General features: G+C 32.1%; 4 protein-coding genes across 4 annotated transcripts in view; 2 read left to right on the forward strand and 2 right to left on the reverse strand.

Moving 5' to 3' along the window:
- The window catches only part of LOC136973776 (ubiquitin-conjugating enzyme E2 T-like), a 290,402-nt gene that overhangs the window by 95,718 nt on the left and 170,679 nt on the right, over positions 1-24,005 (reverse strand). The window lies entirely within an intron of this gene.
- Positions 1,834-5,033, forward strand: LOC136973879 (glucose dehydrogenase [FAD, quinone]-like). The gene is made up of 4 exons (XM_067268657.1): positions 1,834-1,888; positions 4,224-4,426; positions 4,497-4,686; positions 4,891-5,033. The coding sequence occupies exons 1-4, from the start codon at positions 1,834-1,836 to the stop codon at positions 5,031-5,033; spliced, it is 591 nt and encodes a 196-aa protein (XP_067124758.1).
- LOC136973880 (glucose dehydrogenase [FAD, quinone]-like) lies at positions 6,135-8,690 on the forward strand. The gene is made up of 6 exons (XM_067268658.1): positions 6,135-6,179; positions 6,423-6,570; positions 6,663-6,817; positions 6,946-7,120; positions 8,233-8,455; positions 8,531-8,690. Exons 1-6 carry the CDS (start codon positions 6,135-6,137, stop codon positions 8,688-8,690), a joined length of 906 nt encoding a protein of 301 aa, XP_067124759.1.
- Positions 13,619-17,664, reverse strand: LOC136973881 (glucose dehydrogenase [FAD, quinone]-like; the record flags this gene model as incomplete). Its single annotated transcript, XM_067268659.1, has 10 exons — positions 13,619-13,763; positions 13,841-14,063; positions 14,529-14,703; positions 14,843-14,997; positions 15,109-15,256; positions 15,623-15,793; positions 15,868-15,989; positions 16,205-16,336; positions 17,180-17,369; positions 17,449-17,664. Coding segments are annotated over 10 exons (1,677 nt in total), but the record flags the coding sequence as incomplete, so codon positions are not given.

Raw genomic sequence — 24,005 nt, forward strand, 5'->3', positions numbered from 1 at the left:
AAAATCAAATGATCGTCGTAATTAATCGGTCTATTATTTTCGCTATTATTAATAATTAGATATTAGTGGTAGATATTAGGCACCATCTCTTATCTAAATTAATAATAATAATTTATTAAATAATTTAAAACCGTCTGGAAGAAAAGAACTAGCCCGGAGTGAAATTTAAACTCAAACCTCCGAGCAATTCTTCGCTTCCAGCCGTATTTAGCGGTTACTCACGACGATTCTGTTTTAAATCTTAGGGATATTAGCGAGGTTGAGGCCGAAGTTTTAAGCGCGGAAACTTGTACGTCGGACGTTCAGCGCCGCTTTTCTGTAAGCCTAGAAGTTTGATAATGGCGTTTGAAATGTCGAGCATGATCCCACTGACTTTCCAAACACCATTGTCAAACTTCTAGGCTTACAGGAAAGCGGCGCTGAACGTCCGACGTACACGTTTTCGCGTTTAAAACTTCGGCCTCAACCTCGCTATTATTAATTAAAATTTGACTCTGTTACAAGAGAATATTTAAGAAGGTCATCAAGAATCCTCGCATTATCTAAGTAAAGATATACACAATGAACTTTATTTGTCTAATGGGACAAAAGATTGAAGGCCGTTGTCGTTGTCGTTGTCGTTGTCGTTGTCGTTTTCTTTATTACTATTGTAAATATTATATTATAATTTTAGATTGTACTGTACTTCGGATATCAACAGAATCGAGGGAATGTTTCGTTATTCTAGGAAGGTTTTGAATATTTTAGCAAGTTTTTGCTTATGAAACTAACTACTGGAGCTGATTTAACTGAATTAATACTACAAGAACTATGGCTTACGTCTTATGGCAAACATTTTTAAAATTCTTTATTTCTCTACTGTACACAATTTAAAGAATTTTTAAAATATGTTAGTTTGATAAATCCTTACGTAAGATAACCTTTGTAGTTATATAAATCAAATACTATAATATAATAGAAAGGTATCTTTGTTGTTATTTTTTGCCTGGGCAACTGCTAGTTCAATTTTAATATTAAACATTTGTAAGTTGTTTTTTAATTTTTAAAACCGTTTCCTTTAAAAGTATTTTCAGTAAATACATAAAAAATTTTAAAAGGAAAGAGCGCTGAATCCATTTTTTACATACAATGTTATGGAATATCTAATTATATATCTAGAAAGGAATAATTGTATAATTAAATTCATTTATCGATTCTGTGCTTGAAAAAATTGCTGTGCTCTACATTCCTACTGTCTATATGTAACACTGGTAAGGAAATTTGACATTCATAATATACAGTATACATAATGAAACGCATTACGACGATATTCACGATATTTCTCCTTACAGTTAAAGCGAAATATATAAAAAAATATGATTATATTATAGGTAAATATATATTTTATTAAATTCATCTTTTTTATTTATATTTTTAAATGTAATTTTTTAATTTTGTATAAAGTCCAGTCTAAACATAAAATATTTTATAATTTACCGGATTGAGTAATGTAAAACACATGTAAAAATATAATGCATTGATCATAATTAATTACGAAATGTAAGATTAAAATATCATTAAATTCTTATTTACATTTAAAGAACAGAAACGTGATAAATAGGTGAAACACCTATTTATCACTGAACCGAACTGGACGGGAATTTCGTGTCTTGAGACGTTAGTCTTTAAAGGGTTGGTTCCTTCGATCCGACATCTCGAATAATTTTACGGACCAATCTCAATATGATTGGTCCCTCACTTGTCTCCCGAAACTTCTTTGTATGACGAGAACGGTTGACGTCGATTTCAATCCCAACCGGAGGTTTCTACTTAGGAATCCATTGTTTAAATCAAATGGCGTCTATTGTTTTCAACGATAGTTGTTGTTCTTCGAGATCGAATGTCATCTGTAAATTTTCTGTCATGAATATTGGTTCGACAGAAATACCTGAACAGTCTCTTATGATCGCTACAAAATACTAACAATTCAAAAAATAAAATTCTTTTACAAAAATACAGAAGTGAAGGTAAGTGCCTTGTTTCATTTTCAAGATCTAGACCTCAGACTAATTCATTTCTAATGATACATTTATTTATAAACACACATTACTATTTATTGAAGGGACGTCTAGCAGATGTCTATTATTGCATATTCTTTTAAAATCTCTTCGCCCTGTGGGTACTAAGAGGTTCTTTTTCCATACCAATCGTGGGTTTCCAGGCCCAAATTAGGCGGAATGAGAGAATAGGAATTTATTTTTATGCTTTGACGTATGTCACTTATTTCCCTCAAATTATAGTCAAAATAGCATAACATAAAAATAGTAGACAAAAAGTTAAATTAATACGAACCTAGAAATATAATTAAATGTTTTCTTATTTTTTAAATAAGACTCACGACCTACAAATTAAACGATAGTTAGAGGTGAGGTTATTTCACTTGTTCAATACATATTTTATGATTCCGACTAACACGTGGACGATGTAATAATGAGGGATTTTTATAATATGAGATTACATCAATCTCAGAACAGAGAATAATTTCAAATATTAGTTTCTTTTCCTAGAGTATTTCCTAATATTGGCCATTGACAGCATTGCACGTTTGTCATATAGCCTATAATTATGAAAGATAAACTATTGGCTCTTGTTTTAGCATTTATTATAAAGTATTTTATTCTATTTGAATGTAATATTGTAAAAAAAAATTTGTAGAGAATAAATAGAAAAACACTGGATGTTCATGATTTTAATTCACTTATAAGCGAATGTTAAATGCAGCTTAAGGTATTGTTAATAAAGAGTTTAATAATGGATTATAATAAGCGAAAAAATAGAAAATAACTTAAATATCTGTTTTGAAAAATACATATTTTATTCTGATGAACAATTTTGAAATACAGGAGACCGTTACCAATTTATTTATACATTAATATGTGTAGAAAAATTTGATAATTGTTATTGATTTAATATATAGAAAAATACTGTAAATATACATTTAAAAATTGATATGTTTCGGGAATTTCTTAAATAAAATTGTTTAAAATGTCTTAAATAATACGGCTATTATTCGAATTGTGTGATTTTTTTCTAACCTATTCAAATAAATGATAAAAATTTCCTTGCTTAAGCTACTTTTTGCTATTTTTTCAACAGATTAAATTATCTTTAAATCAATTATTTTATCCTTGAATGCATTCGATAGAGATTTACTATCCTGTTAAGAAGTTTGGAATTATTATAGTTTTCAATTCAACTCCATGTGTAACACTCGAAAAATATAATCAGAAGTTATTCTTCAATTAATTAGTGAATTAAAAGAAAATTCATTTCTTATTAAAATATTTATATTAAATTTCAAACTAAATTTATACTCTGCTTTTTAAAGAAATTTTAGAATGGATTAGATTGAATTCACGGAACAAGGTATCGCGATCTGAAATTTTTTTTATCAGGCCCATTATGAGTTTAGCTAGATCCACAGTACGGGTGCCAGGTGATAAGGAACGAAATCGACATATTCGGCACCAATGTTAAAAATTGTAAGGTTTTCGACTCGTCCGGATTCGTTTCTGAATTCCCGGAGCAGTAGGCAGGCTATACACACAATACAATACAATAGCTAGGATTTGTATCTGCCGGGGTCGTAGATCTAGTTCAAAAGATTAGGCAATTCCAATAGAACATAACGAAACCGTCTAGTCCAACAGACAGCAGTTTTAAGGAATGTTCCCTCAGCATAGTTCACTCGATCAGTTCCAACAGTACAGTTCCAGAAGCAGAACTGGATTTCCCACTTCTAGTTCCAAGTGCGAAGCTAATATGACATCATACGTGGCAACTTTCGCTAATGACCACAGCTGGCTATTTTTAGGCTCGAAACGTTGTTTTGGGTTCGATTCATTATTTTCACAATTGTAGGAAACTACTATACAACATTATGGTATAGAAATATCAATGGTTAACAATAAGAAAGAAAAACTTATAACGAAAATAAGTCATTAGATATGTGAAGAACAGACAAATCATATTTATAAAAAGAAAGCAAAAGTTAAATTATCAAGTAAAATTCAAAATTATTGTTTCCAGTTTTTATTCCAATATTTCGAATAACAGTGATGATATCATTCATAACACGGTACAGTACTTTATTTTTATTCTATAAAATAAGTTATAACATGCTAATTTTTAATATAATAATAAAACACTTTAAGGAATCTATAAATTTATTTAATTTTCTATAGTTGGAGCTGGCACCGCTGGTTCAGTTTTACTTAAAAGATTATCGGAGAATCCTTCGATTAAAGTACTTGTACTAGAAGCAGGAGAAAGTCCTCCTTTAGTAACTGAATTCCCAACAACATCTTCAAGCCTAATTAGGACGAAATACGCATGGAATTACACTTCTCTCCCAAGCGAAAGAATCGCCCATGCAGTGGAAGGAAGAGTAATATTTATTAAATTGCATGTCGATCGTTGAATAAATTATAAATTTTTAACGTGTTATATTATTTTAGAGTATCGAATTAGGAGCGGGCAGAATACTGGGCGGAACTGCAATGTTAAATCTTAATATTTATACCCGTGGAACTAAATATGATTACGATGAATGGGCACGCACTGGAGCGATAGGATGGGATTGGAAGAATGTTTTTCCTTACTTTCTTAGACAAGAAGATAATTTAAATCCTGAAGTTGTAAACAATGGTAACTTGAAATTATTTAAATTATATAAAATAAAGAATTAGTAAATACACAAGGACAAGTATGACTTAAAATATGTTATATTAAATATATACTGTATATATATATATATATAAAATTACTAAAAATTTTTCTTAAACTTATTTGAGAAGTTCTGAACATTTTCTTAGTTGTACAATACCATATGATATTATGAAATATTTGCAGGTTTTCACGGAATTGGTGGAGATATGCCAATTCAATTTCACAAATTTTCTTCGCCTATAACAGAGGGTTATCTAGAAGCAGCAAAAGCCACGGGATATCGTTTAGGAGATTTCAATGGACCGCTTCAAACAGGTGCTTTTTAAATATTTAAGATAATTTACATAATTTTGTATTAAAAATAGCAGACATCTTACGTAAAAAGTTATTAAAAGAACCTCGAATAATTAGCGTACTGAACAATGGGAAAATGAACCAATTTCCATCTTCACTCACAGCGGAAATAACATGCAAAAATTGCCCAACATTAAATATATTCAAATAAAATGAAAAAAATAAATAAACATTGTAATCCTTATCGAAAAATTGTAAAATTAAATTAATTGTAAAAGTAGAATTAACAAAAATTGAAAATGTACAAAGGTATCTAATTGTATTTCATAACCCAGAGAGATTCCGAATTATCTACGAAACTTATTAATAAATTAGATAAGTTTACTAATTTCTATGTGTGAAAAATATAGCAAATTTTTGCTATTTTCATTATTAAAATAACAGAATATAAAGTTCAATACACTGTCTAAGTAAAAACTTTGTAAGTCCATCTTTTCTTTTTGTACACCAAGAGAATACGCGTGGTTAACTAATGTGCAATTGTATGAAGTACAGGACAAATATACGTGCTATAACTTTTATCTTTGGTGATTTAAAATCTGCAATAGAATTATTTCATGAGATGTGAAAGATCTATAAACATCAATTATTTTGATAACAGGAAAATATGATTTGGTGATTTTTTTTTAAAGTAGGCCCTTCAAATAGTAATTTGAGAATCATTTAATTATTAATAATAAATATAAATAATAGAAAATTAAACAAAATACATTTAATATTTGACAAATGTATTAAAAATATTTTTTTTTAGTTTTTTCGGTTCCTCAAACTCCAAATTATAAAGGCAGAAGATGGAGTACTTTCCAAGCATTCATTAAACCCTTAATCGGTAGAAGAAATCTTCGTATTATTACATCAGCATTTGTAACTAAAGTATGAAATAATATTTAAAATATAATTTAAATATTGTTTTACAATTATATTTATTTCTAGTTTATATAATTCAGATACTGATCGATGAAAACAATTGTGCGTATGGAGTTTTGTACGAACATAGAGGACATCAATGCACTGCCATGGCTAACCATGAAGTGATAATATCTGCTGGAACATTTGGTTCACCCAAACTTTTAATGTTATCAGGAATTGGACCGAGAAAAGTTTTGGAAAGTTTACAGGTTCTTTCAATTTATGTTATAAATTAAAATTTAAGTAATTGTACGCATAAAAATATTAACTACTGAATTTATGAGATTGATGATCACACTCTTTTGTGAATTTCGCCTGATTGACAATATTTTAGTTAAGATGCTTGATTCATAAAAATCGTGTCGTATTATAATTATTTGTAAACGATAAGGATAATCTGCTTCTCATCGATATTTTTTTCGTAAATTTTATTTCTTTCTTTGACATTGTAGATTCCTATTAAAGTAGCTCTTCCAGTGGGAAGAAACTTGCGTGATCGTATCGCTACTACTGCACTGCAGTTTCAAGTGAATACTTTCACTTTTGCGGATCACAGAATCACTAAAGAAGTCTATGAAGAAGTTTTTCTTAATGAAAAAGGTATGTAATATTTTAATCCTAAATGACAGAAGAAACAAAATTAAAATTGAAATATTAGTAATCAGTGAAAAATTTCTATGTAACCACTTCAGGACCACTGACATCTGCTGCCGGCGTTGACGCAATTGGATTTATAAATTCTAAGTATAACGAACAGTTCGATTGGCCAGATATTGAGATATTTTTATTGTCCGCATCTGTAGCAACTGTCAAAGCTTTAAGAACGCTTTTTAAGCCAAATGAAGAGGTATGTCAATTTATGCGTTGTCAACATTTTAGTATGAAAAGTATCAGAACCAAAATCATAAAATTCTGTAAAATTTTTCAAACTGCTTTTCTCATTATTTGTTATTAAATCAAAGTATATACTTTTAGTTACAGCATGCCTTAAATATGTTCAAGGATTCGGATGTCATTTCTTGTATTCCATATGTTGCACGTGCAAAAAGTCAAGGGGTTATGGTAATAAATTCTACGGATCCATACGATAAACCATTAGTTGATCTTAATTTATTTTCTCATCCGTATGACATAAAGATCATAATAGAAGGTAAAATTTATGTAAATGCAGTGGGTGATCGGTTAACGAACACTTTCGCAAAAGATTTTTATAATCGGACAACGAACACTTCATTGAACAAACATAAAAAGAAGCAACGGAAATAGCAAATACCGATTGATTTTCCCTTGTCTTCAGGTAACAATTCGAAACTTTTCGGAGCACGGGAGACGTCGACATCGACGCTCAATCCGATATATACTGATCAAATAGTATTCCTCGAACTTTGAAACTCTCCCTTGTAATTCCAGCCTTACAAAAACATTTCTTTTATAATATTCGCGAGACTGTCGGGCGGGCACTCGTTAAGTTTTGCGTTGGTTTTTATTTTCGAAAGGTGAGAGTATAATAGCAAAGGATTTGTTCAAGCCATACTGCCCAGCAGTATGGCTTGAACAAATCTACAGTAGGGCGCAGTTCAATCTTATCTAAGAAAGATACTGTATAATGAAGAAGACTCAAGCAGCTAAAGGAGTAACAAAAATCACATCTGAGAAATAAAGAACATTGAAGAGCTCATAATGGAACCTGAAACGGATCTGACAGCAGAAGAACGCCAAGAACCCTTGAATGAAGAACACCAAGAAACTCGGCGAGATATATTTTATTCTGAAAAAAGAGGATTAATGCCGATATCTGCTATTAATTAAAGATCTTTTGAAGAAGTGGGGGATGTCAGATCAACGGTCTTAAAATGGCATACAAACCAGGTTGAGGTTAATAGGCTTGGGGATCTCTACAATTACAATGCTATTAATTACTTCTGAAAATCCTGAAGAAGAGAGAAAAGGAATCGACATTAGACAGATTCTTTAACCCCCACAAACAAAAATACATGACTAATAAAAATGCAAGACTGTGTATTTTTATTATTACATATAAATAAATGTAGTAAGAGAGTATATTTTTTTACTTTTTTGGAGTCTCCAGAATTAATCAAATTCCCATAAAAATCTATGGTAAATTGATAATCGGTTAACGAACAATTCGGATAGCGAACAAAGTCTTGGAACGGAATATGTTCGTTAAGCGATCACTCACTGTATTTTAAAATATTGTATAATGTTTGTATATATATAGAGTATATATGAGTTTTGTTTAAGGAATGAAGTACTGTTTAAAATTGGCATCGACAGAACCAATGCAACGATTCGGTGCTCGCCCTCTTCCTTACGTTATGCCTGGATGTGAGAAATATGAGTGGCTCAGTGACGAATATTTAGGATGTATGGCTGTGGCTTTCCCTTTCACTGCTCATCACTTTATTGGGACGTGCAAAATGGGTCATCCTACTGACCCAACTACAGTAGTTGACTCGACACTTAGGTAAATTGAATTAAATGCTTACAATGAAAATCTAATTATTATTTTTAAATATTAATAACAGTTTCTTCTTAATAGAGTTAAGGACGTAAAAGGATTAAGAGTGGTGGATGCTTCGATTATTCCAAACAATATAGGATCCCACACTATGGCTCCGGTTATGATGATTGCTGATAAAGTCTCGGATTTCATTTTAGCTGATTACAAAAGAAGCCATAAATATGAATACAGAAAGTAGTTACTATTGTTATGAATTTAGAGATGTAAATAATACAAAAACATGTTTATAAAATTAAAAATGTGCTATATATAATTTTTATTTTTTAAATTAAATTATAGAATACAAATGAAATGTACTTTAAATGCAATATTATACAAATTTTTCTATGAAAAATTTTATAAGTTACATGTAACAGTAGACTAGTTTGATATAATAGTTTCATCTTGGAGGGACAAAAGTATAGCTGTTAAGATATTTCATCCATTCATATCAGGGCCAGTCTTCTCTATAAAGATGCCCAGGAACAAGGAACCTTTCCGGGCTTTAAAATATTTTTCAAAGGTAAAAATAAAAGGATTCGAAATAAATGTATATTGCGTAATATGTATTTATTTAAATATGCAATTTTTTTCCTGACGTAAATAATTTCAGAAAAATTACAATTTTTGGCAATTTCCTTTTCCATGCTTAATATAGCAGGTGCATTTAAGCATTTTTCACACATACTTGATCGAAGATAATTCTTTATTAATTTTAATTTTCTAAAAGAACACTCTGTATTTGCTATAGTAACTGGTAACATAAAAAAAAATTTAGTGCAGTTAGCATATTTGGAAATGGTTTATTATAATTATTTAATATGAATTACAATATGTCATGCACGTTATTTACATCTTTTTTGTCCAAGATCAATTTCCTGGATTAAGTCTTCAGTTATATCTTTACTATAAAATTTTACAAAATCTCTTGAGCGGTTTTCTAGTTCATTTTTTCTAATGTTTTTATATCAATGATTAATATAAAATCAGAAATAATATTGGGTATATTTTTAAATCTTTCATGTATTTATACAGTATCAATCACAACGTTCAAAAAGTAACATCCAAATTCCTCCACCGGGATTTGTAAAAGTTTATCTTCTGCTCGTTCGGAAAATAATCTTTTTCTTTTTAGATTTATTTTTCAGGGACGTCTTGGTCTAAAAACGTGTTAAATTTTGGATTTCATTTTTAATTTTATTTACTAAATTAAAAGCAGAGTCAAGAACAATTGGTTTTGCTTGAAATAGTTTGTTGATGCTATTAATTTTTGACAATATTGTGTGAGGGCCCGAATATAAGAATAACGAGATTCGATTTAAATCTTTTGTTTTATTTGCCGTTTTCCAACCGATGTTAGAAAGTTAGGGTTAATTCAACCACAGAAACAAAAAAAACGGAAAAACACCCGACAAATTTTCTCATAAAAATCAATCGTAAACCTTCGTTCCCACGGCAATACTTCCTTGTAGAAGATGAGTTAACTGTTGAAAAATGAGTGTCATTTAATTCACCATTGGTCAAAAGGGACTTTCACCCCTGACGTATATCGCGAAATCTCGAAACCGAGAACCCGAAATAAAAGGAAAACGAACGATGACGTAGGGGAAGAAAAAGGTTTCGACAATTGTCAAGTGTATGTGTGCCTTGAATTATCGTCTCCCGCCGTATCGCCGTTCATCCGTTGAAGGATCCATCCGTCCTTATCACTTACATCGAACTTTCGTCAATCTGACTTCAAATCCTAACGAACTTACGTTCTTCGGAACTTTGTCAACAGTTTCAGGATTCCCAAGGTATCATCTACATCTCAAGGTATTTACTCTACTGGCGATGTTTTGTAAGCTCTCTCTCTAGTCAATCGAGACGTGGTCCGGTAATTCGATTCGATATGTAAATAACTCTTCCGATTATGTTAATTAATGTATTCCTTATTCATTCCAAAATAAACGGGTATTTTTTATTGAACTACGGAGTGGTGTGCGTTTCTTCCTCCATTATCATCTCCTCCGTTCGAACCCGGAACTAAATACGGGATCACTCGCTTGATCCGTCAGTTCTTCGAACTCGACAAATGCGTATCTATCCGCGAGGAATCGATAGATTGGTGTCAGTTCCTGAGGTGAACAGGATCCAACGATCCTCATCCGAAAGAAAACGTTGACCGCTCGATCCCTAGTCATCCTTTCGTCAAACGAGGTCGGACCTCAAGGTCTTGTGCCGATAAGAAGTAGGGGAAAGAAGAATCATCTTCCATCTCCTACCCGCGGTTAACCTCACAATTGTAAACCATACCGATAAGCTTAAAATAAATGGCATTTCTTGTAATGAATCTAGTAGAGTTTTAACTTCGGATACTGCTGCGTTATTGTTACTTGCACCAATATATTCTTCTAAGGCATTATAAGTTTGTTCAAACTGTGCAGACACTACTTTGCATCTGCGAGAATCCGAAACACCCCCTTTCCCCCTTTTTTTGAATAATATCGTTCTTTTTTATATAAACCTTTAATTCTACGGAAGAATGTGAAATAAGAAAGTTAAAGGGGCTTTTTAAGGTTAACAACCGCAACGATCTTTACAAAATAGCTGTTAAAAATATATGTATAAACAAGAAGGAAATAATCGTTTGTATTACAGTAATTCGATAGACGATAGAATCAACAAGACGGGAATAAGCGATGTTCTCATCCCCCTTTTTGTTGCACGTGACACGTGCAGCAGTAATAAATCCCATAGATCGTCGTCGAACCCGACATTGGACATAAACAGTATCGAAATTGTAGACAAGATTGTAATAATTATTGTCAGCTACACGCTAATTGATGGGTGAGAGCTGTCATGTCAATAGAAATTTATATTTTAAGTTCACCTCTGCGAAGCACTTAGGTCTGCAATTAAAACAAACATCTCAATCCCCGGCGTCCGTACCAACAAAATCCAGACATGACCACAATAACAGGTGTGCAAATAAATCCTGGCTATATGACAGTTCACACCCCTTGAATTAGGTATAAAAAGGTGTTCACACCCCCACTAGAGTGTGTGACGTCAAGGATATCGAAGAGAATTAATCCACGATCTTCCTCCGTGCCCTCCACTCGAATTGACGCCGACGACTTACGGATAGCAAGGTAAATTTTGACCTTTCATACGGAAATCTCTCTCTCCCCTCAGTTGGTCGAGGTTTAGTAATAATAGACAGAAAAGGGTTAGAAATCTCTCGGAACGCGAGTACGAGTGTCAAACCCCCCGCTAGCCTCTTCATTTGTTATTCCGTAAAGGATTAGTGTCGCGTCTAAACTATTATTATTAGTATAACCATTATTGTCATTTTTAGTAATGTATGCATCTTTTATACAATCTCCTCATTAAATATGTTTAAAATCTTAACAAAGTGTGATTACTCGAACGCAGCCAACACCTTATCGACTTATCCACGACCTCCCACTCGATTTTTGCCCTCCTAAATTGCCATCCATTGACCACGTGAGCGGGAATCACCTCCCCGTTGTCGGATAACGGGTTAGACCTCATCGCGTAACCCCCGATTCTCACACATCTATTTTGGCTTCTCATCGAATATCATATAAAAGTTTAAACATAATATTTAAATGCTTTTGTATAATTTCCCACCTTTTTGTAGATACAGAAAAAATATGCAGTATAAACGTTGCAATATTCCGAAAAATCTTTTACAATATATAGCCTACTACTGGAGGCAGAATCAAAAATTATCAAATTAAAAGAATGTGATAAATTGCATGAGGGTTTAAACTAATTATTTTAGATTGTACGCCTTTATATTTTCCCTTATTATTGCTATCGTTATCGTATGCTTGTCATCTACAATTCATATCAAAATCAGGCTTACTTATTCTTTTTGAAAGCATATTTGCTAGTCACATTAGTTACTTCAATAAACCTTACAAATGACTCATTTATAATTTATTTTTTGTCTACGAAATTTACATATCTAATAATTCTTGAAGTTTATTCTTGTGAGAATTATGAGTACAATTCATTTGGATACTGTAATACGTGGCTGCTTTTGAATCGTCTTTAATTTTTTAAGGACTTCATTACCTAAAGCTGCAATAATTTTCTCTTAAGATCTATGAGCCGAATGATGCACAATTCATTTTTCGTATTCTTAATTCTGTTTACATAATCCATTAGCACAGGATCATATTTACTTAATAATTCTATTAAACTTAAAAAATGTCCATTATTCTGTGCTGCTATTGATTCAGGGATCTTCCAAATGACAGATTATTACTTGCTAAAAATAGAATGACATCTACAATTCTTTGGTATAGTAATTTTAGACGTTCCGTTTCTTCATTTATATTAATCTCATTTGTTCTGTCAACAGTCGAACATCAATTAAGCTTTTTAATAATTCTTACCAAGCAATTAAAATGACCAACAGAAAGCTCATGATCTCGAATTACAGTCGACAGTTTTCTCCGTTTATTAAAACCATATACCGTTAAACCGTATTGATTGATCTTTTCCTCTTCTTTTGGAAAATAACACCCATCAAAACCAAAATACTGTCTTGAGCTTTTGAGTAAACTAACCAGCTGTGAAGCTGAGTTTCAGCATTTGGCATCTTTTATAAAATATATAATAACGTTTAAATAAGAGCGTTTAGTTTATGATCATGAAATGTACCCCAGATGACCGGCCTGTCGACAAGTTAAAATAATCTTAAAACAAATTAAAATAAGTGTAATGATCGTTATGCAGTAGACTGACTGGACACATTATGTGTTAACATTTGGTTCGCGTTACCAAGAATCACACGAACTCTTATTATTAAAGAATGTTGACTGATAAGTTGTGTTTACGATAGACGAATTAACCGAAAATATACCTAAAATAGAAAGGAAAGAATAACTTTTCTGAAAAATAATGCAAATTGCAGGAGGGGAATTGTCCTTTACGAACGCCCTTGTTCTTTTTACTTTAATTGAAACAAAGCTTTAAATGTGTATGGAAATATTAGTGATACTCTTTAAATTTCTCAATTAAATTTCTATGAGAATTATTTAGGATATTAATTCAGTAAACGCAATAAAAACAAACACAATTTATTTTCTTTCAGAACAAATATAATTATGGTCATTTATTTCTACTAAAATAATCGTCTAGTATGAAGTCGGCAGCCTTTTCTGCAATCATCATGGTTGGAATATTCGTATGGCCTCCTATCATAATTGGTATAATAGACGCATCGACCACTCTCAAGTTTTGAACTCCTTTCACTCTGTTGATTACCATAAAAATAGTGTTGTTTTAGTTAGTATATATTCTGTAAACGTTAAAAATCCGAAAGATACTCACTTGAGTGTAGGATCTACTACTGTAGTAGGATCTTTAGGATGCCCCATTTTGCACGTTCCTGCGAAGTGGTGTGCTGGAAGTGGGAATGCTATGAGCATGCATCCCAAATAATTATCACTAAAGAGCTCATATTTCTCGCATCCTGGAATTACATATGGTAGGGGACGAACACCCAGCTTTTTCATGGGCTTAGATGACGCCATTTGTAAACAGACTTTTAAACCTATAAAATATTTTTAGTATAGACTATAGAAAATATATACTGATATTTATATAAGGAATATTACCTCGCTCGGAAATTAAAATTATTTTTAGATAAGGTTAATTGTAGATTATTCAAACACATATCTAAATATCTAAAGCTTTAGAGTATCAAAACACTATACAAATTTTCTTTAACCATATTCTTTAAATGGATGTATTTTACGTTTATTAGAATTTATAAGAGTAAAATGTAAATTTTGTATAATGTTTTCTCTTATGATTTCCGTAAAATTGTATAATTTTCCTATTGAAATATTTCTAATAAAACGACAGAAGAGAAACGAAAGCAATCTTTGTGAAAACGTTGTATTTATATTTATTGTATATTTATTAAATTATATAAATATTTTTAAAGTTAAATATATATAATAATAATGCTATAGCCATAAAGTTTTATTATTAAAATAATTTATTGAAACTTTACCTTCAACAGAAACTTTCAAGTCATCAGTATGCGAAAAATAATTTAGATCAATTAATGGATATTCATATGGATCGGTAGATTGCAGAGATACCACTCCTTTGCTCTTAACTCGTGTTGGATTCGGGATACAAGAAATTGTATCTAAATATGAATATTTCTCAAAAATTTTCTTTAGCTGCAAAATAAAATATTTAATATATTTTACATTTACAAGCAATATTCAAATCCAATTATTGCAGTTCGAATTTAGTTTTTACATAATTATAATCTACTGATAGAATAATTCGCATTGAATATTAAACTAAGCAACATACTTCTTCGACAGCTCCAGACATTTCTCTTAAGACGCTGTCTGAAGAGACTGATCTCGATACCCAAAATATTTCCAAATCGGGCCAATCTAAATCTTTATTATATTTAGAATTCGCAAATCCGATTACTTCTACACCTCCCAAAGACGTCAACGGTCCTACAAAGAATTAATGTTTCCATTTAGTGTAGAGTTTCAACAAAATAACTCTTACCTTCTCTTTTATGCAGACAAGTTTTTTATTTATTATTAATATTTAATTTTAATTGCCTGTTCCATTGATTAAAATATCCATAAAATCTTCTTTTGTGATTCTTGTTTCTTTAAAAGTATATGTATCGACGATGAATTGAAGTCCCAATGTCGATACGTGATCGATTAAGTTATTGCCAACAGGTAGATCCGATTTTACGGGTATCTGCAGCGAAAAATGAGATTTGAATATTAAATAAATTATTGTAAACAAAAGAGGTGGTATTTCTGAAGATTATCTAATGGAAGTATTTGAAATATTTAGACTATTATTAAATAAATCTTCCAAATACAGTAAAACCTGTTCAAAACGAAACCTGCTTAAACGGCAAGAATTCTTCGAAACACAATAATTTTCTGTGTTAAGAAAACCTTCCAAACTGGAAAAATATTCGGTACGTGTACGGTTTACACAGGTTTCATTATAAATTGTGTTTACTTAATTTTCGATTTTGTAGTAAAATTATTTTCAATTTATTTTGAGTGCTTTTAACTTAATAATTATATACAGAGTACGACAAGTGATACTTACATGAAATTTGTTTAAAACTTCTTTAGGCCCAATACCTGACAACATTAAAAGTTTGGGAGAATTAAATGTTCCAGCGCATATAATTACTTCTCTCTTTGCAATTGCTCTAAAGGTTTTGTTGTAGTGATCGAACACTACTCCATATGCACGATTATAATCATCGATCAATATCTGTAAAATACAAATAAACACTTAGTAATAATTTATTTTTTCTTTATTTTTATATAATTGTAAATTTTATTTACTTTAGTAACATAAGCTGAAGTAACAATTTCAAGGTTTCTTCTTCCAACTACAGGATTAATAAACGCATGAAGTGTCGACCATCTTCTTCCTCTGTTAATTGTACCTTGAGGAGGCATAAAGACTGGAAATATTTAAACAAATTAAATTAAATTTTTAATTTAAAAGATCAATTTCTATAAAAAAATATTAATAGTAGCTGCTTCACAATTATTGCAGAATTAAGAAGCTATTACAGAAAAACTATATGAAACGAATTATAATAAGAGTTAATGTATTAAGATGTTTAAAATTTATTACTTGAATCTTTTTAATAACTATTGATTAACAGATCTTTACCTGTTTGATGTGCTGCGTTATAATCTCCTAGACGATATCCAATTGCTTTTGCTGATCCCAAATAACCTCTCACCATTGGAGTATGAAATGGTGGATATTGAATAATTAACTCCCCATCTACGCCGTGATAACCTATTTATAACGATTCAATAAAAAATTAGCTCTATCAAAAGTTAATAAAATTATATAAATTTAAAAAAACACTAAAATTAATTTTAACTGTTAAATTTTAAAAAAATACACTTTTTAAAAGTTTACAGTTAAAATGTCTCTATCAATAGCTAAAATTCTGCGTAGATAACATCAACATTTATCCCAATTTCAGAACATGTTTCATAATTTTAAATAAGGAATATCCATATAAAGGTGTCAGAATTTATTTACGGAGTTCTGCTATCATTATAGCTTGCTTAACAAATAAAGAAACACACACATATATATATATATTTTAAAGATAAATCATCTAGAAAGTTTAGTTTAACGCTCTAAGATGGTCTAATCGAATTATTTTCACATAAATACATGGTAATTTGATATTTCTAGAACAATTAAATCAACTAACTTGATACGTAACATAGTAGGGTATAATATATTTTAAAAATTAGAATAATATATATCCATTTAAATCCATTGATATAGCCTATATTAAAAATTAAATTAATTCATAAAAGTATAATTTGTATTATGTAACATACGATGCTTAATTACAAAAGAACTTACTATTATAATCAATAAAATTATGTAGTATATTATATAGAGAACTAAATTTCATTTAAACTCATTAAACAAAAGAAAAAAAAAACTAAAATTGTTGACAGAAATACATACTTTTAAAATTATTATCATTTATGAGTCATTGTATTGATAGTTAGAGAAGTTTGACAATTTTATTACCAAATTAATAATATTCAATAGCTTAAATAATATTATAATGTCTATTTTATAATAAATGTTAATATGATGTTAATTCTTTACCATTTTTAACAATTCTACGGTTTCGATTATCTTCACTCTTGAGGAAATAAGGAAAAACATTCTTCCAATCCCATCCAATTGCACCGTTCTTAGCCCAATTATCGTAATCTTTTCTATTTCCTCGAACGTACAGATTATGATTAAGCATTGGTGTTCCACCCAAAACTTTGCCGGCTCCTAAATTGAATGACTAAAAATCAAAAAATTAAATATTCTCTAAATACAATTTTCATTCATTACAGTTAACAGAAAAGGAATTGCAAACTTACTCTTCCTTTTATAGCATGAGCGATTCTTCTGCTCGGTACAGTAGGAAAATCCCAATTATATTTAGTAGATAATGCACTCATATGAAGAAATGGAATTTCGGATATTAGAGCTGGTCTTTCGCCCGCTTCTAACAAAAGAACATTGATGGAGGGATTTTTGGATAATCTATTGGTTAGGACTGATCCACCCGAACCCGAACCAACTAAAATATAATTTAGGAATTGTTAATTAAACTGTATTTATCATTTTACTACTTAATACAAATAAATATTTGACTCTTGAGAGTTTAAATTCAATTTATCGTAATCAGCATTAAAATATAGTAGCCATTTTAAAAATAGTCAACAGAATTTCACGAATAATTTTAGCTTTTTAACTGTTAGAATTAATTCACAAACTCAATTAAAAATGAAACTTTAATATGGAATAGAAGAAATACAGATTAAATAAACTACAAAATATATATAGAATAAATTATTTTTCTTACCTATAATATAATCATAATAGTTGTTGCGATAATCAGCGTACGATAGAGAAATGAAAAACGATATAAAAATAATACAAAACGCCATATCTACAGATATAATTTATAAACGGTTAAAATGTAAGAATTCAACTTTTATACCTGAAATCCGTTAATTACAGGTATAAAAATTATATTTTTCTCGAAATAATTTGGGCAAATAACAGTTAAATAGGACAGCAGAAGTAAGAAGTAATTGCTTCGTTACCTTGCGTGTCGTACCATTGACACTTGAATAATTTTATGGAATTATGTAAGGAGAAATGATAATTTGTTAACTTTCACAATATTAATACAATTGAGTCATGCTTAAAATGATATTCGGAAAACGACAATGAACATAAATTCTTCTATATTAATGCAATATCAATGCTATTTTAATAAGGCAAATAATTTTAAAAAAGTCAAATATTCAGTTTATATAAATTTTAAATATATAACTTACAGTATAAATTTGCCGAACTCATAATGGGCTTGCTAAAAAAGGCCTTCTTACTGTCAGTGGGACAGTAAGAAGGCCGTTTTTAGCAAGCCCATTATGGGTTCGGCCAGAACCACAAAGAGGCGGCGGTGGTGAGGGACGGGACCCGACATATCCAGACGGAGTACCCCCGAAAAACCTGTCTGGATTCGATTCCGGGTCCCCCAGAGTAGTAGACTGTCACCCAAACCGTTCGGCCATCTGGCCGTAATAATTAGTGACAAAATTATTACGGAATCCCACAAAATCAAATATTTATGCATCAACTAGAGCGAAAATTTATTGACTTGTTAAAGAAAATTATCACTTTTTATAGAAACTTCACTTAGAGATTTTGTAATATACGTTTAAAATTCATAATTTACTGTTCGATTTCTTTATATTTTCCTAATAAAGCTACCACGCGAGTTATCTTTTGTAATACCAATTTAATCGTATTGAAATCAAGCAGAATGCATAGAGACACAACAATTGTCAAAACGAGAGCAAGGAGAATGATTTCGATTGATTTCTTATCACTAGATGACGTTTGAAAGCATCGAATTTATATTTTTAAAATATATTTAGAAAAGTTAATGTTTTAGTTTATTAACCTGATCTACTTTATAGATTTTAAAGATTATGTAATCTAAATACTGTAATTATCGAAACATTTTAATTAATGTTACTCAGAGTATTAAAATAAGTAAAACTGATTCGTTTTATGTAATAATTAAAGTAAAACTTGTCTTTAAAAACATAAAAAATATATTAAAGTAAAACTTTATTAATAGATTGAATTGTTATAAGATATTTCGATAGAAATTGTGAATATAAAATATTAATTATGTAGGATTAATTCTAGAAGAAAGAAGTTAACTCCAAGGTAGTATGGAGAGAAAAGAAATCGGATTCGACTAGATTGATAAACTGAGTGGATAGCATTTGGACAATCTGCAAAGGAACAGTGCATCCAGGAGTATCTAGGATTGATACTGGCTCTACACTAAATGTAAGATACACCAATAAAATCCGGTAAACTCCATGTACCCAGTCAATCAGTGAGGCGCAAACCCGCGACTAACTACTATTTAACGCTAATTTCAGAAAATTTCAGAAACTAAACTTATTATGTGCTTTATGTATTAACAGATCACACTGTTAATAACAGAAAAACGCATCAAAAATTTCTACTAAGAAGTAGTTAAATAATTAAGAGATTAGGGAATGGAGACATAAATAAAACCCCGCCGAAAGAGCCAGAATTTTACTTAAACAAAAGCTTAACCCAACCAATCACTAGCTCAGTACAGTGGGGAACTGATTTCCGTGTACACCTGGTATTAAAACGAATTAGTTAGAAAACAAATAACTATTAAGTTTAACATATTTAGATTTTTACAGCTATGGTGAGAAACGTTTAAAATTTACAACAGCCCTGTCGCGTCCTTTGAGGTATACTAGTGATGCGACAAAAGAGGCATTTGACATTGACCGGTATTAGCACCCTCGGGATTTGGTAACCTGCGTGCATGCACGCGCCGCACACCTACCAGGACGTCCTGATTCCATTCAAGATTTAAAAAGTAAAGAATATTTTGTTGTTTTTATGTACGTTTCTTCACAAAGTTATATTTAATTATAAGTTTCTTTAAAAGTATATTCATACAATTGAAGAATTTTTTGTACTAGGCATGTATATTCATCACACATTTTGTTTTACCAAGTAAGTTTTTTTTATAATTTTAATTTTAGCCCTTATATCGTGGCTAGTGATTAAAAAATTTATTTTAAAAAGTTTTGGCTCGAGACCATATAATGAAAAAGAAAACATTATTAAAAGAGAAAGACCGATGCCTAAATTAAATATAAATACGTCGACAAAAAAATTTCGACATTTTGACGATAAAATTTATGACGAATGACGATTCTTTAGTAAAATTGAAGCAATTTGGAAATCAAAGTGGAATAGAATTTAACATTGGTAGACAATATAAAATAAATATTGAAAATTATAACAAGATAATTACGATTAATAGATATATCTAAATTAATAGATGTTATATGTTTTTTCTCAAAGCGAGAATTGGCATTTAGAGGGCATAGGGAATTTATTGAATCTAATAAGAAAGTTCAATATAATTACCTCTGTTATTTATTAAGTACGTCAGATAATCTATTAAAAATACATTTAAAGAAGTATACGGTTTTTACTGGCTTATCGAACAAACGAATACGAACGGCAGTGGCGTAGCGTGGGTGTCAGCCGTCCGGGGCGGAGGAAAATTTCGCCGCCCCGTTAAAATTTCGCCCCCGTTAAATAAAATACGGGGATTCCCCGTATTTTATTTAGACCTTAAATAAAATACGGGGAATCCCTACAAGTCAGTACAGACGGTGTTGTCAGTCGCTACAATGAGCAAGATATCATTATTATACATTCATTTAAAGAACGGGGATTCCCCAGTTTCGTCACAAAATAAATAATGAAAAATTCCGTGCTCATTTCAATCGGTCCGAATCGTAGGTGCGACAAAAATATGAAATGAAATGGTTCATATTTTTACAAGATATTATTATTATTTATTGTGAAAAAATGCCGCCCCCTAAAAGTGCCGCCCGGGGCGGGCCGCCCCTGCCGTCCCCACTACGCTACGCCACTGACGAACGGGCCCTGACGCGCAATTAATTGATTTGCCCTGTAAGTCGGCTTTTACAGAAACACAGCTTCCCTATCATCAAATGTTACGGCACGCCACTGGAAAGAGCATAAATCAATGTAAATTTGACACTATATGTTAAATATTTTCTATCCTTTATTACAGAGGAACCATGTGACTTCCAATGACTCAAAGCCAGGAAAGTACAATTAATAGAGAGATTGAGGCGCTCGTATTCAGCCCAAAACGTGAACGGCCGACGGCCGAGCGCCGCCATCTGGCAATTCCAGACGGTCGATAATGGCGTTCGCTTCGTCTAAAATGGTGAGTATAAGATCGGCTTAAATTTGTTCATTTTTTTGTGTTTGGGGTTAAAATTATGACCTATTTTATTAAAATAACGATTATTTAAGCATTAGTAAGATTTACTATCCGAATGATGGGAGTGGCGACCTCAAATGTGTAGACTGCCCCTGTGCGAGCAAAAAATGTCTAATGAACCATACCCCTATGCGCGACCCTTCATGAGATATAGCCCTGTAAAGAATCGCCTACGTCATTTCCGGCAATTGCGATAGGGAGTCGCGTCGCTCTCTCTCCGTTAAGCCTATCGCGTGTTTAACAGGCTCTCCGGCAAGGCAGCCATATATTCTAAATACACATCGGCAAAGACTAAAGAAAACTGCCCTCGTAAAAGGCCAAGAAAACAGATTGTACGCTCACCTTCAACAGAGGCAGATGATCTACGGCCACAGTGATCGTCTGCAGTTGGAGTTAAGTCCTTTTCTCATGCCCCCGCGCTCCTCGACCTTGGGGCCTACGGCCCCTCACCGCCGACACGCTCGCTATCGCTCGCGGTCAGATAGTACTACGCGTCGCTTTCGCGGCTTGTCCAAAAAACCTAACCTATCCCTCCGGGTGATGACCGTCACTAGCTAGGCTAATAGAAAACCTTTTATTTCAGCTCAATCGATATTCAAGGCTGCAAGTCCACTCGAGGTTGGATTAAATACATTACTAAAAAAGATCCATCTTCACTCTATTTCAATAATTCCTAATTTTCAAAAATCGCGGCGGGATACACAACATTTGAGAGAGTACGAGATGACTATCGCTTGTACTAAGAAATACTGGGTGGAGGATATGAAGGCTAGCACGTGGCCCGCAGTCAGCACTCTATTTGGCCTGCGGGCGCGCTGCGTTTGTATGGCTGAGAGAAGGCCACGTGACTTGGTCGTCATGCGCAGTGTCTTCTTCGCACTCGCATGCCAAATATGAAATCTGAAGTGTTTCTGGCATAGCGACATGGTGGGCCGGTGTGGAGAGAAGTGGACTGCTACCAGCATAGTCGGGGATCAGGTAAGACAAAAATAATAATAGTTACTTGTGTTTATAGGCAATAGATGGCGACTCCAGATGGCTTTAGGCGGTAGACGTGGCCTGCGGGCCGTTTGGAAGAGGGTAGGCAGTGGAGGCAGCAACGAGAACAGATCGGGGACGCGTGAGTAAGATCTTAGAAAGAGGACCGCACGTCTTTTTTTGCTTTTGGGCGTTGTGATCGGAAATGACGTAGGCGATTCTTTACAGGGCTATATCTCGTGAAAAGTCGCGCGTAGGGGTATGGTTGCTTTAAATTTTTTGCTTCCACAAGGGGGATCAACAATTTGGGGGGTCGCAGACCTCTCATTTGGAGGGTAAATTGTGCCGTTATAACATCCTATAAATACTTTAAATTGTTTAATTTGTTTATTTACCTTTGCTAGTAATCCACGTTGTTAAATATTTCCGCCATTTTTTTCAACAAATTTCCCGTGAGTCAATGCGCGACGTTCATTGAGTCACGTGATGTTGTAAACGCCTCAACGTATTTTACTTGGACTTCAAACGTCAAACGTGTACTTCTGTTTGCCGTACAAGTTTAACGTTTGAACTTGCGCCTCAATCTCTCTAATTTCTTTATACAACGAATTATTTGAATCATCACACTATGCAAATATTCAGGTTGTACTGCCCACAAAATTAATGCTATATCCGTAAATCTTTGAGAAATAATTTGAAACAACTTTCTTATACACTTTTACATAATTTATAAAAATCCAAATAAAAATATTGTATATGAAATGTGAAAAAATTGCGCCAAGTAAAGTCATATGACAATTTAGACGACAGTCAAAATATTTCTTAGGAGTTTTTCTTTGGTAAACGTAAGCTTGGCGCTTGGAAGCGAAATGTAGAAAACAATAATACTGGTATAAATCTTGTGGGTACCTCTTCCAAGCGCCAAACTTTCCGCTTCTGTCTGTGGGGGAATGACGGCCGTAGACGGGTTTAACGGTATTCAGGGGAACGGCCTTTTACGCCGAGCGTCACACCTTCCCCACACTGGGTATGGCCACACGATCTCTGGTGCCTGTGGTTTAGTCACTAATGCAGGCTGCACCGGACGTGGTTTCCAGCAAGATAGTGCCCGACCGCACGTAACCCCGACTAGTGTAAATCACGCATTAAGTCCTAATCTACCATTCCGGATATTCAAGAATTAAATCCGGCTGTCGACAGATGTAAGGAATTTCCACGTATCTTCCGTAAAAATTCCTTACATCTATTAATGTTCTCTAACAAAATAAAACTCTTTTTTGTATCAATTTCTGCAATATGTAATGCATCGAGTCTTTTTCACACAATATTCTCTTTATTTTTTAGAGTCAGGGATTATTTGCACGTTGTGCTAAATCGTTTTAAATTGATTCCTTTCGATTATTTCATGCCTGGAACGTAATCACTTTCGAAATTGAACCCTTCGGAGTTTAGCTTTTCGAGAATTGATTTTCAAACAACAACTTTTGGAAGCACGATATAAACTTTTGAAATTTGATACTTCCGAAATCTATTTTTTCAAGAACATTAAAATTT

Source organism: Centruroides vittatus, unplaced genomic scaffold (genome assembly GCF_030686945.1).
Source record: "Centruroides vittatus isolate TY-2023 unplaced genomic scaffold, ASM3068694v2 contig_329, whole genome shotgun sequence".
In the NCBI taxonomy this organism is placed as follows: Eukaryota; Metazoa; Arthropoda; class Arachnida; order Scorpiones; family Buthidae; genus Centruroides; species Centruroides vittatus.